The sequence below is a fragment of the Rhinolophus sinicus genome, linkage group LG02 (genome assembly GCF_036562045.2).
Source record: "Rhinolophus sinicus isolate RSC01 linkage group LG02, ASM3656204v1, whole genome shotgun sequence".
In the NCBI taxonomy this organism is placed as follows: Eukaryota; Metazoa; Chordata; class Mammalia; order Chiroptera; family Rhinolophidae; genus Rhinolophus; species Rhinolophus sinicus.
Genome location: NC_133752.1, coordinates 188,664,157 through 188,678,149, shown reverse-complemented (window position 1 = coordinate 188,678,149; position 13,993 = coordinate 188,664,157). Strand labels below are relative to the sequence as shown.

Below are 13,993 nucleotides of genomic sequence, written 5' to 3'. Positions count from 1 at the left end.
TATAACAATAGGTTATACCAATAGTCTGCCCCAAAAGGTTACATGGATTACCAATGCCACCCACTTTTCCTCCTCCGAAAACCAAAGATGGGCTGTCTCATTTGGAGACGCACCAGAGGAGACTTTGAGTTTCCCAGTAGATCTCCACTTGTGATTTTGTTCATCTTTTCTGTCGAAATATAGGAAAAGGTGATGGGGGACTGACTTCCCTTGACAAAACCATCTCTATTCCCAACCTCCCCGGGACTGTCAAAGGTACCATAATTCCTTGCTTTGATCAAGCTGAAGTGATTGTTCTAAGCCCCCATTTTGCAGATGAGAAAACTAAGGCACACAGAGGTTAAGTGACTTGCCTGAGGTCACACAACTTATTAGAAGTGGAACTGGTTCCGAAGCCCAGGCTTTGGGGCTCAACCAACCATGCCTCTTTCATTGTACCGTATGACCCTGGACTTCAGCAAATATGGATGCTTCTGCTCCTAGTTGCAGAAAAGGTCAAAGGTAGCATTTGAACCCAGGCCTGGCTGACTCTGCGGTCATGCATATTCATCAGGCATTTTTTGAGCAATGACTTGTTACCAGAGTAAAAATGGCATCATCCCTGCCTCAAGGAGTTCCAGCCCAGAGCCGGAGAGAGACATGGAAAATTAGAAACAGCGTGACAGCAGTGCTGTGCTGGAGGAAGAGAAACAGCTCATGTCTGGAGCCCTCGCCCAGCCTGGGGCCGCGGGACTGTGGGGACCAGAGGGTGATTGGTTATCTTCTAAGCTGAGACAAGAGGGAAGCTCAGGATTTGGATGAGGATGGGGGTGGGGTAGATGTTACATGCTACTTCTAGGAGCATGAGCCATTCATAATAAATGGATCTGCTTCTCACCACACGTTCTTTGCTCCCATAGATTCCTCAGTTTTCTTTCTGCAGTTTTCTTTCTGAATACAAGCTCATTTGAATGTTTCTGTTACCTCTAATTGGACAGTCTGACTTAATTGATTGCGTATAAAGTTGGGGACGTGGGGCGACATTCAGACCTGGGCTCAGGTTGAGATTAATTCATCCCTGTCGTCCTTCTGTCCTGCAGTGCGTCCGGGTGTCTCACACACGTGTTAAAAATACACCCGGGAGTCGGGACTATTTAACTCGCTGGCGTGACCCCGTGCTCTGGGGTTCTGTCTTTACCAAGCGCTCCTGCTTTGATGGAAACCAAAATAGGTGAGGAAGTTAATCAAAGGTCTGATGAAACAGCGTGGCTCTGCAGCACGAAGCGATGATTGCCAAGCTTCAGTTCAGGCGAATGCTCAGGGGAGAGAAGAAACCAAGCTGAGATCCAAAGGCTGGGGTTTTCATGAGGAAGAGTGTTTATAAAGTCCGCCGGAGGGAAGTACGGGCGGAGTCCTGAGGCCTCAGATCTTCAGGTGATGGCTAGTCAGAAAGCTCACTCCAAAGGGAGGATACCGTGGTTTGGGGAAAGAACACCGACCTTCCCCTGGCTGATTGCATCTGTGGTTTTGTATCTTGCGTGCTGTGTAGACACATCACTCACCTTCCTGGGCCATTCGTCCCTCCATTCCTCTGTCCGTCCCTCCTTCCTTCCATCCACCCACCCACCATCCCACAGATATGCATTTTGCATCTATAATGTATAAGGAAGGCATTGTGCTTTGATCTTGCTGCCATTCGTTTAATTTGATGACGGGGCTGGTTGTGTTGGGTTAGTCCCTCCAGGTCGTCTCTGTCCCTTCACCCTGGTTTATGCCTCATAAGGACCATGCATGAGGGCCGAATCTCCGAGCTCAGTGCCCCTGTGGCTTCCGTTTGGGTTTGTCCAGGGGCGCTTTCGCAGCAGACCGGTAGGTAGAAAGAGTGAGAGGCAGAGAGCTCGCTTCCTGTTCCATCCTGTGGGACTGACACACACAGGCCACGTCCCGTAGTGAAGGTCACTGCTCCTGTCAGATGGCTGATTCATGTGGCTTTCCCTCTGGATTCCAGCAGCTGCTGGCATTGACCTTACAGGCCGTGGTGGTGACGCCCCCCACGCTTCCCCTCCCCAGGTGCTTGTACCATCCTTGTTACTGCCCTGAAGTTCTGCATTCACTTCAGTACATAGCCCTTGATAATTCCATTTAACTCAGCTGATCCATTTGGCGCGTGCTGTTCCCAGCCACAGCCTGACTGACACAGTGCAGTGAGCACGTAGAAGTCACTGCCTTTTTTAAACGGCAGAAGCTCAGAAAGGGCAAGCAAACTTGTTCAAGGTGACATGGCGGTTAAGTGACAAGGCCAGAATCCGAATCCAGGTGTGCCTGACGCCAGACCCCAAGGCTTCATGCTGTACTGTCTCCCAGAGACCCCCCCCCTCAAAAGGAAGCAGTTAAAGAGACATGGCTCCCTAAATACTTGAAATGAAGAGGGGCAATCAGGAAGCAGGTAGGGGCTTCGTTGAGAGTCTTCTGTGTACGAAGCACTGGAGTCCTTTAACCTCCTTTAATTTTTACATCAACCAGGTGATATGGGCAGCATCTCTATTTTATAGGTAAAGAAACGGAGGCGTAGAGAAGGCAACACCTTTTATGGGGCCGGAATCCAGATTTTAACTTTTGCCACTTTTCCTTCCTCCATGCTGTCCAGGGACTACAGGCATAGAGTTCAAGGTTCTTTCTCTTGAGACTGACGCGTGGTGAATAGTATAATCCGTCAATTTTGTTTTGTTTTTCTCCTGGTAAAAATTGTACTCATTTAATGCAAAGGACGTTGTAAAACTGAGAAAAATGAGCAGCTAAAATAGTATTTTCAAATAAACTGAAAATGAAAGCCTAAGATGGAGTGGGTTGGCGAGATGGAATGGGTCTGGGTGAGTCATCGCAGGGTATCCTTCCTCACAGCTTTCCTAAGTCAGCTTCTGTGTTCGTACGCACCAGATCGTGATACGTTAAAAGGAATGTAATGCTTAGGTTTTTCTTTACCACAGTAGTTTATTTTAAAAAGTTGAAAAATATGGATTAATTAAATAGATGTATGTGTGTATATACATATGTTTGTACATTTCTTTCTGAGAGAGAGGAACCCATCATCCTAAATGATCACCATTAGTAATTTGAAGCTGTGCTTTCATTTCTGCTTTGTCTGCATAAATTTGTGTGGATGTCTTTTCATGTTGTTTGATTGCACATAGGGGTTAATAAACAAAAGCGACTTTAAAACTTGCTTTCTTTCTTTTAGCATATGCAAGTTACTTTTTTTTATTGGGGAATATTGGGGAACAGGGTGTTTTTCCAGGACCCATCAGCTCCAAGTCAAGTCGTTATTTTCAATCTAGTTGTGGAGGGCGCAGCTCACTGGCCCATGTGGGAATCGAACCAGTGACCTTGGTGTTATGAGCACTGCGATCTAACCCCTGGCCAACCAGCCACCTGAAAGTTATTTTTTTAAGTACATCTTAATCTACACTGTAGATTGTATAGTGTGCTATCAAAGAAAAAATATACCAGCGGTAATTGAAAAAAAATTTTTAAACACCGTGTTTTAATTAACTGTTCACTTTGGGGGTATTTGGATTGTTTCTGTTACTTGTATAACATGGTGATACACGTGTTTCAGAATAAAGCTCTGCTTTCTCATTTTTAAATTTTACTATTTTTTCTTTTAGAATAATGTCCTCCAAATGGAATGATAAAGGCAAAAGGGATGGATATTTTGTAGAATCTTGATAAGTTGACCACAATTTTCCATTAAAGAGTTCCATTACACGTGTTAACTTATGAAAATACGAAGTGTGCTTTGGCTTACATGCAGACTCCCCATGGCAGCGAGGGTGGGGCCCCCACCCACGGTGACCTTCCTATATAACCTGTACCTTTGAAAGCTTTCATCATGCTGGTGTGATGTGTTATTTTTAGCTTTGACTTTGTGTGCCAGGTGGCACCAAGAAGTGTGACTTGGCTTTGGACTCTACACACCTGCAGGATGTTTGTTGTTCTATTATAGCATATAGGGATTCCATGTGTGCACGTGTGTGTGTGCACATACGTGTGTGCATGTGTGCGTACCCAGTGAAGAGTGTTGCATAGGTTATAACTAGGTCTGCCTCCTGTGCTTATCTGAGAACCAAGAGAAGGCAGCAACACTAATTGGTCCAATTACTGCTTTTAAAAAATAAGTGAACGTAAGCTTTAATAATACCATTAAGTGGCCATCTTTAACACACAGAAGCTGAATATGATTTAAAGAAATATATTTACCTAGAAACAATTAGGTACTGTTTGCAAAATACATAGTATATAATCTGGTACAATTTTTGTACTTTTATTTCCTTTGTGCATGTTCTTATTTTCTCCAATGAGCCTACACAATTTCTGTAATCACAAAAATGTTATTTTAAAAGATCCGAGCACAGTGTTTGCATGTAATCGTCATTTTATAAACCCGGCTTTTCCTCTTCCTTGGTTCAGATACATTTTCTTCCCCAAAAAAACTTCACATGCCAAACTGAAAATTATGCGAACGTATCTTTAAGAAAACAGTCATTCATTCATTCAACACATTTTTATTAGATACTTTTTACACACACCAGGCATTATTTGTATGTTTGTGCGAAACATGAATCTAGTTTCTTTTTCTTTTCCTACGCCCTCTCTTCGCTGCCCTGTCTAGTCTGAAGTTTCCTGGATCCCCAACAAACATTACTCCGGCATTTACGGTCTGATGAAGCTCGTCCTGACCAAGACTCTTCCTGCCAACCTGGAGCGGGTCATCGTCCTTGACACGGACATCACCTTTGCAACCGACATTGCAGAGCTGTGGGCTGTGTTCCACAAGTTCAAAGGTACGTGTCGCCCATTTTTTCCCTGGTCTCTTTGAAGGTGTCGTCATGCCAAGAATAGTGATTATATGTGTTTTTCAATGTGAGGTTAACTCTTAATGAGGTCCTGTTAATGAAATGGATAAGTAATTACACATGCGGTCAAGCATCCACTCTTCGCACCTGAGCCAGGTTAAACTGGAATTCGCATTTCTTCAGGAACGGAAGAGTGAAGGTCTGTGTTCCTAGGAAGAATCTGATTTAGGATGCTTTGTAAGCGATAAGTATGAAATGTGTATATTTTGTATGCAGATAATTGAGTGTTGACTTATCAGTTTTCTCTTTTCATCAAATGATACTTTGATTGCCGAGAAAGCCTGTGAGGTGGTGGGGATGCATATTAATTACAGAGCATTTGGAAATGTTCTTAATGGCTTTTGCTTTCCCTCATGGTGTGATGTGTCATTTTAAAGGGGTATGTAAGTTTAGCTTTATGAGGCATTCCTTCTAGTCTGGTGAATTTCTGCTTAGCTGTTACTGTAGCTCTTGCCTCGGCCCCACCGTATGTGAGAGTATCTGGTGGGAAATGATGAGCCCAGTAGGTGTCCTTGACTCTGAGAGAAGTGAAAGGTTAGCATAAAACTCTGGCTATTATTTTAACACCCGTCTCCCAGGTGTCGTCCTTAAAATTGCAATATTTTTGAAATTCTTCTCTATATTAAGTAAATACAATGAGAGACAAATTTAGCAGTGAGATTTTTTTTCTTTATTTTTTGCGTTTTCTTTTTTTAAATTGCACCCTGGCTTCTGTGTTTAAAATCCCTCCCGCCTCCTCTCCAGCTCCTTATTCTATGAAGGTGAGCTACCCTTTAGTGATTTTTTCAATGATGACATTTTCATCAATCACAGGATAGTCCCGTTGCTTTCTGTTTCCATTCATGGACAGAAGATTAAGTTCCTCACCCACTCTGGTTTCTGCCTCCTTCCTTCCTGGAAACACTTAGCTCTGGACTAACTGAAAAAGTCCTCAGTAGATCATGGGGAGGCACCCTGAGACTCTTCCCCTTGTCAGATGAAAACTCATTTTCCTTTCCTGTGTCAATAAAGACATCACTTAGCAAAACTACTGACGTGTCTCTCTGCTCTCTGATCTCTTCTTCATCGAATGTTGGGGTCTGTCCTTTTAGTTCACAAATAAAGAAACTGATGCTCGGCAGGATGCAGGGCGGTGCCCAGAGTTGAGGCCAGAATACAGGTGATGTTAGCATCCTTCTGTGTCTCCTTGCAAGTTCCTCAATCATTTCTGCTTGATTTTCTTATCAAATTTAACTCCTTGGGGGCAAGTTTTTTTGTCTTGTTTTGTTTTGTTTTAATAATCAGGTGGATTTCTATTCATATTTTTGTGCTGCTGTTCAGTGATGTATTTATTCCACAGCTGCTTTTTGCGTCCCTGCTGGGTGTCAGGCAGTGACTGAGTTTATTGCCATGAAGGGGAGTGAGAGTTCCCACCTCTCCTGAAGGGGCTGGAGAAGGCAGCTGGGAGGGCATCACAGAGGAGGTGATCATGCTCTGTCCTGCCAGATAGGAGCAGTGATGGTGTGCAATAGATGCCCACATTCCCCTTTTGGAATAAGTGTCTTGTTAATCCAGCTGAGAAGAGTGTTGCCTGCAGATGGCCCTCAGCTCTCAGCCTCCTTTGGGGGTGGCCTCAGGTGAGGAAAGTCACGTGCCCGTGGCCACACCCCTTCCTGGTGCACCCCACACCTGCAATGAATCTTGCAACATCAGCTATAGCACTCCCTAGAGACTGCCTTGCAGCTGGATTTCTCCCTCTGCCCAGTCCTGCTTTCTTCACTTTCACAGGTGCTGTTCCCAAGAGCTCTCCCTAAATTAACCTCCTGCGTGCTGACTCCCACTGTCAGAGTCTGCTCCCAGAGAAATCCAACCAGCAGTGTGCATTTAGAGCTACAAGTCTCCCTGTACAAGTGGTAACTCAGCAAAATCGCTGGAAGAGGTGGTCACTACCGTGTTTCCCCGAAAATAAGACCTAACCAGACAATAAACCCTAGTATGATTTTTCAGGATGACATCCCCTGAACAGAAGCCCTAATGTGTTTTTTGGAGCAAAACTTAATGTAAGACCCAGTCTTATTTTTGGGGAAAATGGTAACTGTGGCGTGGTAGCTAGGAGAACTCATTTATTCTGGCCCAGCCAGGACCTGACATAGACCAAGTGGGATTCTGCAGCCAATAACAATAGTAAGTATAATCATGGTGGTCAGATGTCATCTGTGGAAGGAAGAGTTACCAAGGCTCTTGCTGCTCCCATGGCCGGTCCAAGGATTTAGATGTGGAGGGTTCTGCCATTCAAAGCTGTTCCTGGAGCAGAGCAGAGTAGATGAGCCAAGGTCAGGACAGGGACAGGGGGAATTTAAAGGCAAGGAGCTGAGATCACAGGCTGCATTTTATTTGTTCATCCTTTCATAGGTTTATTTCTAGCATTTGTTAGTTCCCCACTGTGCAGAGGAATATATTAGGTGGTGGTGTTGTCTAAAACTGTCGCGAACGCGGCACCTGCCTTCCAGGAGCTCACAAACACGGCAGATTGCGTTACATTTTTATCTAGCACCAACCAAGGTGTATGAAAACATCCGAGGTTTTTCCAGGCCCACCCTCACTTTTCTGGGAAAATATGGAGGTGAAAAGAAAATAAGTAGTTCTTCTCCATATGGCACCTGTTTCTAGAGGTTTCTCATGGGTGTGTGAAATTTCTTTTTTATCTAAACTGGACCAATTAGAACCAGTGCATGGAACAGGAAGAAAGCCCCTTAGGACAGACCCATAAACACAGAATGTTAAGATCCAAGAGGGGGAGTTCCCTTCTGTTAGAGGCAATTGCAGTTGACATCTTTCACTGTCAATGTTTTAAGTGACATTGATGCGATTTGGCCTTGTTCATTTATCTGGTTTGGAGCAGCTGCTTATCTGGGGCTGCAGTTCTTATGCTCAGATCTTGTATAGCCCTGACTCCTTACTGGTACTGTGCAATCCCCTGTACCTAAATTCATTGCGTGGAGACTCTAGGGAGAAGCCTGTTAGGAGGGGCTTAGACTCACCCTCAGCCTCTACCAGTGGCAGCTTTCGGGGTGCAGCTTTCGGGGAGCCTCTTGGGAATGTCCTCCTAGTCCCTGAGCCTCGATTCCACCTGAATAGAAATGCTTCCCTCCCTACGTCAGTGGTCTATGCGCTTATCAGGCCTGTTCCAACCAGTGGAGGTATTTTCAGAGGCACTAATTCTTAGCAGACAGAATCAGATGGCTAGAATTTGGAGTCGCACATTCAGTCATATTTACTGAGCTTACTGGTTGCCAAATCGTTTTCTGATTATTGGGAATGCTGCAAGAATAAAACAAGTCCAATTCCTACCCTGTGCGTGTATGTTTGAGTGGGGCAGACGCACAATACACACACAAGTGAAATTATAGTATGGGAGACAGTGATTAGTGCTCTTGAGGAAATTAGAGAAAGGAGATAAGAGGTCTGCGAGCTCGTGTGCGTTAGCACGTGCATTGTTTAGTATGCAAATAGAGTGGTAATGGAAAGCCTTACAAGAGAGGTGACATTTAAGCAAAAACCTGAAGGAGCTAAGAAAGCAAGCATGCCAGGTGTCTAGGAAGAGTAGAACAGTGCCCCAGACATAAGGAAGTGTGACGTTTCAGAAGTAATGTGGCCTAGTTTTGGGGGGAATAGGATGGAGGTCAGAACACAGTCGAGTAAGCCCGGAAGGGAGGTGTGGAGTTGACGAAGTCAGATCACAGGGGCCTCACGTACAGGGCCTTTGCCTTTCCCTTCAGGGATATGAACAGCCATTGTCTGCCTTTCAGCAGGAGTGATGTGATCTGATTTGTGTTTTTAATGGATCATCCCGCTGCCCTTGTGAGAATGAGAGGAAACCAGGAAACCATTTAGGGGACTATTGCAGTCATCCAGGTGAGACGTGTTGGCTTAGACCTGAGTGGATCAGTGGAGGCAGGGGAAAGACATCATCATGTTAGGAATACGCTTTGAAGGTCGAAGCGGGATGTTCCATGGATTGGATGTAGGAAGTGAGAGCGATCAGAATCGAAGATGACCCGAGGTGGCTGGACAGGTGAGATGGGGAAGACAGCAAGAAGAACAGGTTATGGGGGAAGATCAGGAGTTTGGTTGGGGGCATTTTAAACTTGGACATGGTGGGAGGCAGGCACAGAAATGGGTGTTTGTAAAGCAAAGTAACTAATATTAAGTACGACTTCTGTTCCAGTTCCTGAGCTCGAAGCTTTGCACTTTTGAAAAGCAACATAAACTGAGCCCACGCGAGGTTAAATAACTTTTTGTGCCTAAAGAGAGGTGTTTCACAGCAGAGATGAGCCCCAAATCATTTGGCTTTATTTGGAGTCTGTGCTCTTTTTGCCACTTCCCGCCTCCTCTGCAGGCGTCCTGATGGGGTGGGGGAGGGGCTGCCCATCCACCTGGGAGGCAGGGTCTGCATTTAGTTCAGGTGCAACTGCTGATCATGGTCACCCACAACCCCTGAGTGCTGTAAGTACACTGTACAAAAATTTGGAAATCATAATGTCTGACTTCCGCAATCTGGAGAAGCTGTTCTGAAGGCATAAGTAATAAATGCTCGCCCATAATAGGGAGCTTTTAGAAGAAAGCCATGGAAATATTCAAGATAGTATGGTTATTCTTAAGGACAGTGCCCTCCCTTTAGGAAGAGCATATTGCCATAGTGTAAAGTTCTGGCTCCGAATCCAGTCAGAGTGCCACCGTGTGGGTCAGTGTGTCACATCAGGGGGTGTTTTTTAAGAACCTAATGGACTCACTATGGATTAATTATAGCTAACGTTTTTAAGTCCTTTACTCCGTGCCAACAAGCGTTTTATGGGTGAACTCATGTAATCCTCCCCATGAAGGCGTTACTGGTAGTGGTCCGCTGTTAAAGATTTGGGAACGGTTGCTTAGGGAGGCCGAGAAGCTTGCACGGTCAGTGTCTCCCTGTTAAGCTGTGGCACCGGGATTTGAACTCCAGTAGTCCAAGTCTCCGTGCAATACTCTTTCCCCTGCACCCCACACTCCCTAGAGGAGGAGATGGTGGAGCTTAGAGTCTCTTTGGAGAGACCAGAGCTAGATATAGGAAACCATATATGCCAGTTTGTAGAGAAGGCAGTCTCTCGGTGATCCGGGCATTCAGAAAACAGGCAAAATCAGAGGCAGAGGGAAGTGTGGTTTCCCCTGGATTTGAAAAATAAAGCCACAGTCTTCAGAATCCTGGCCCTGCTTGTGCCTTCCTAGGACATGTGTTTAAAGTAGCTGTGAGCCTCAAGACCTCTGCCCATGCACTCAGCATGGCTCAGGAGCGTAAGCCAGAATCGGAGCTCACCCCATCATGACCCGTGGGTTCTCTGAGCCTAAATATCCTATGAACCATACCAGCAGGGTCATTGTGAGAAATGCACAAAATAACGTGGATTGTTCTTCCCATATTCCAGTTTCTCCAAGGATTCCCCCCAGAGGGCATGAAATAATGGCGGTCATTAATGTGTGTCTGCTCCATTACCTTGGAGCTTTGTCCATAAAGCCGTCGGGGCTGGGGTGGCTATAAGTGTAAAATAATGTAGGAAAGCTGGATGTGAAGAACCCTGAAAGTATTACTCTTGAAAAGACATCTGTAGGACTTTGGCGATTATATTATAATCACCTGCCTTGAAGGAGTTTTAAACGTTCCTTGACATTTCTTCAGGTCTTGTCTTTATTTTTTACCTTGCCATGGCTTGCCGCTCCCTCCCTTCCCCTTCTTTCTAAGTCCCTCCTTCCCCCCTTCTCTTTCTCTCCATCTCTCAGTCTCACAGTGAAAGTGGTGGAGTAGGACAAGCTTGGCAAAGGAAGACACTAGATTTCAGATCCCTGCTGGTCTGATCGGTGGGATGATTTGGGGGTGCTCATTGAACTTCCCTCAGCCTTGTTCCTGTTCCCACACCGGTAGAAAGAACGTACCCACATCTTCTCACAGTGGCGTGAGGTCTGGGGGGGTGATTCACTGATCCCGCTAGGGGAGCCCCTTTTCCTTCCTCCTCTCTCCTGTGTTAGTTCTTACCCCATTTATCTCTTTCCCTTTGACTTTCATTCCTTCTTTCCTCCCTTCACCTACCTCCAAAGGAAGCTTTGCGTCTGTCCCTCCCTCTTCCCCCCTCCAGGCCCCCCCTTTAGCTGGTTTGAAAGGAATCAAAGAAGGACTTTCAGGAAGAGCCTATCACCTCCTGCCAGTCAAAGTTCCCTGATTAACTCCATGCCTACGTGGCCAGGCCTGGTGTGACCTCTGCAGGGCTCACTGCAGACAGGGTTCCACTCACCTCACATCTGCTTCTGACAGTTCCTAAACCTGAGAGACTGTTTTGCCGCAGGGAAGGAACACGGAAATTTAGAAAGACATCAGTTCTCAAATAAAATGCTTTACACTGACTCCGGCAGCTAGTGTCTGCACGGGTGACGACGCGCTGTTACTACAGAAGGTGCTAGAATTCTGCTGGGAAAGAGGGCGGCTGGGCCTGTGGTCTTCGACATCAATCACGAGGTTCCCAGAAAAGGCCGGACGTTTCTTTTTCATCCGTGTTGTGGTCTTAAACATTCTCCTGCCCTCCTAGTATGGATGGAGCGTCTTCCTCACCGCCAGTGTTCATTGTTTTCTTTTTTAACTTCTTAATTCCTAGTTGCTTTCCCTCTTGGAAAATTCCGATGGCCTGCTCGTTTATTTCCGCCTCTCTCCTCCTCATCTGCTCCTGCTTTTTCTTCACATCTGTTATCCACGCTGCCTCCCATTCAGAATCCAGAAAGTAGCACTTTGAGTCTCTCATTAGATGCTCCCAGTTCTTCCGTTTGACAAGCCAAGATGCTCACCACTGGGGGAACATCAAGAATTTTATTCCTGGCAAAATTGGTGAAGAGGTTTTAATTATTTTCAGATTAACTCTGAAGTGGATCTGCCTCCCTTTACTATATTAGAAACATCATTTAACTTCCCTGAGCCTCTTTTCTTGTTGTTCTATAAAACTGGGGGAATAACTCCCCTATAAGCTTTATTTTGGTGGGAAGTCAGGAAATGGCTCTGCCTTGCGTGGTACTTAATAAATGAGAGCTCCCGCCCTTTCCGTCTCTATCTTTGTTTTCTTCTTCTTCAAGCTGGAACTCCTGAGAGTCAGGGGAACCGAAGCCTGCCTGCGTCCCTTTCTACCCCCCCCTTCCTGTCCCTGCTTCCCTTCTGCCTCCTGCCCTGCCTCCCTGCCTTCCACATTTATTCAATCACTCATTCTTTCATTAATTCATTATCTTTGAGCGCATGGACCTGCCCTAGACCCTGGGAGTACAAGAGTAAATAAGACAGGCCCAGTTCTGCCCTCACGTTGCTAGTTTCTGTTAAAGGCTTGTTGTGTGTCAGGCACTGGGCTGTCGCATTTAGCCCTCGTAGTTCTTTAAGTACCTTGCCCAAGATCACATAGCAAGTTCATGGCAGAGCCTGGATCGAAGCCAGGCTGACCTCAAGCTGACCCCAGAGCTCACACTGTTAAACCACTAGATTCTAGACCCCGTGAACACATGACTGCATTCAATTGTGGAAAGTACTTTAAAAAGGAGAATTTAGGGTGAGGTAGAATCGTGTTTTAGGGAACACAGTGCTGGTTAGGAGGGTTGGGGGGTCAGGAGGACTTCTGAAGGGAGGAGGCACGGAGACATTATCTTCCGTGGTCCTACTTAGAGGGGATGCCATATGCAGAGGCCTGAGGTCCAGAGAGAGAACAGTACAGACAAGAATGGAAAGAAACATGAACTCTGCTCTTCAAACAGACCAGGCGGTCTCCTGCTTTCGCCCTTTGCTCTGCTGTCCCCCTGTCGGGAACACTTCTCCCCCAGACCTCTCCCTGTCTTGCTGTCGTGACTCCCTTCAAGTCTTTGCTCAAATCTCAGCTTCTCAGTGAGCTTTTCCCTGACTGTCCCCTTTAATCCTGCAGCCCTGCTCTTTCATTTTTTAACAGGACTCATCATCTTCTAATCTGGTTTATAATTACTTTCCAAGATGGCTGCTGTGCCCAACCCAGTAAGTAGCAGGGACCCAGGTACCAGACATGGCTGCTTTACCTGGTCATTGTGTGTCTTTCCTGCTAATACATGAACACCGCAAGGACTGAGATCTTTGTCATCTTGTTTCTGGGGCATTCCTAGCACCTGAACAATGTTTGGCAGAGCGTGGGTGCTCAGTAAATATTTGTTGAATAAATGAACAAATAAAGCATATGATTCTAGGTGATTTGAGGGTGCAAAGTAAGGCAAGAGAAGTATGAAGGGTTTTATGAGTCACGGCTTTAGGTGTTACCCAAAGGTAACTGAAGGACAGTTCAGAGTTTCAGGTGCAGAGAAGTAGGCTCAGATTTTCGGATTTGAACAGATCCTTTTGGCTGAAGTTGGGGGGGGGGGGGGATTTGAAAGGTGAGGCAGGAAACCTGTTCCTTAAAAGAAATTTCTGTCAGCAGGTAGGGGGTTGGCTACTGCTGCAGTCCACGCCAGATATGATAGTGGCCTAAATATAGGAGGATATTGCCCTTGGAGCCAAGCAACAGACACGGATTAGAGGTGAACTGGAAGTGGTGTGAGTAGCACTGGGTGACGAGTCCAGTTTTGGACATAAGATGAGCAGGTCGGTATTTTCACACAAAAAGTCTGGGCTGGAGGTAACTTGAGGTGTTTTCTTTTTGGAACTAAGATAGAGCTTTGTGGAATTAAAATAGATGTTCTGACCAGGTGACTAGTTTCCTTTTCTAGACTTCCAGGTGTGTCCCAGTGTGGAGAGCAGGGGTGGTAATCCTGTGCCTCCTTGTCTGGAAGGCAGAGTGATTAGATTTGCTGTCTCCAATAGAAGGCTAAGTGGGCCATGGCAGAGTGTGATCAGCCAGTGCGAAGGCGGGGCCAGGTGAGATTGGCGAGCTGTGATTGGCGAGCTGTGATAGGCGAGCTGTGATTGGCGAGCTGTGATTGGTGAGCTGTAATTGGCGAGCTGTGATAGGCGAGCTGTGATTGGCGAGCTGTGATTGGTGAGCTGTGATTGGCGAGCTGTGATAGGCGCGCTGTGATTAGCGAGGAGGAGGAGCAGAGCCAATGCCCAG

General features: G+C 46.0%; 1 protein-coding gene across 5 annotated transcripts in view; it reads left to right on the top strand.

Moving 5' to 3' along the window:
* The window catches only part of LARGE1 (LARGE xylosyl- and glucuronyltransferase 1), a 486,966-nt gene that overhangs the window by 275,980 nt on the left and 196,993 nt on the right, over nucleotides 1-13,993 (top strand). For all 5 annotated transcript variants that reach the window (XM_019728420.2, XM_019728419.2, XM_074326275.1 and 2 more), the window contains one exon: nucleotides 4,649-4,820. In XM_019728420.2, coding sequence (XP_019583979.1) covers nucleotides 4,649-4,820 — 172 coding nt within the window. The remainder of the gene's footprint in view (nucleotides 1-4,648; nucleotides 4,821-13,993) is intronic.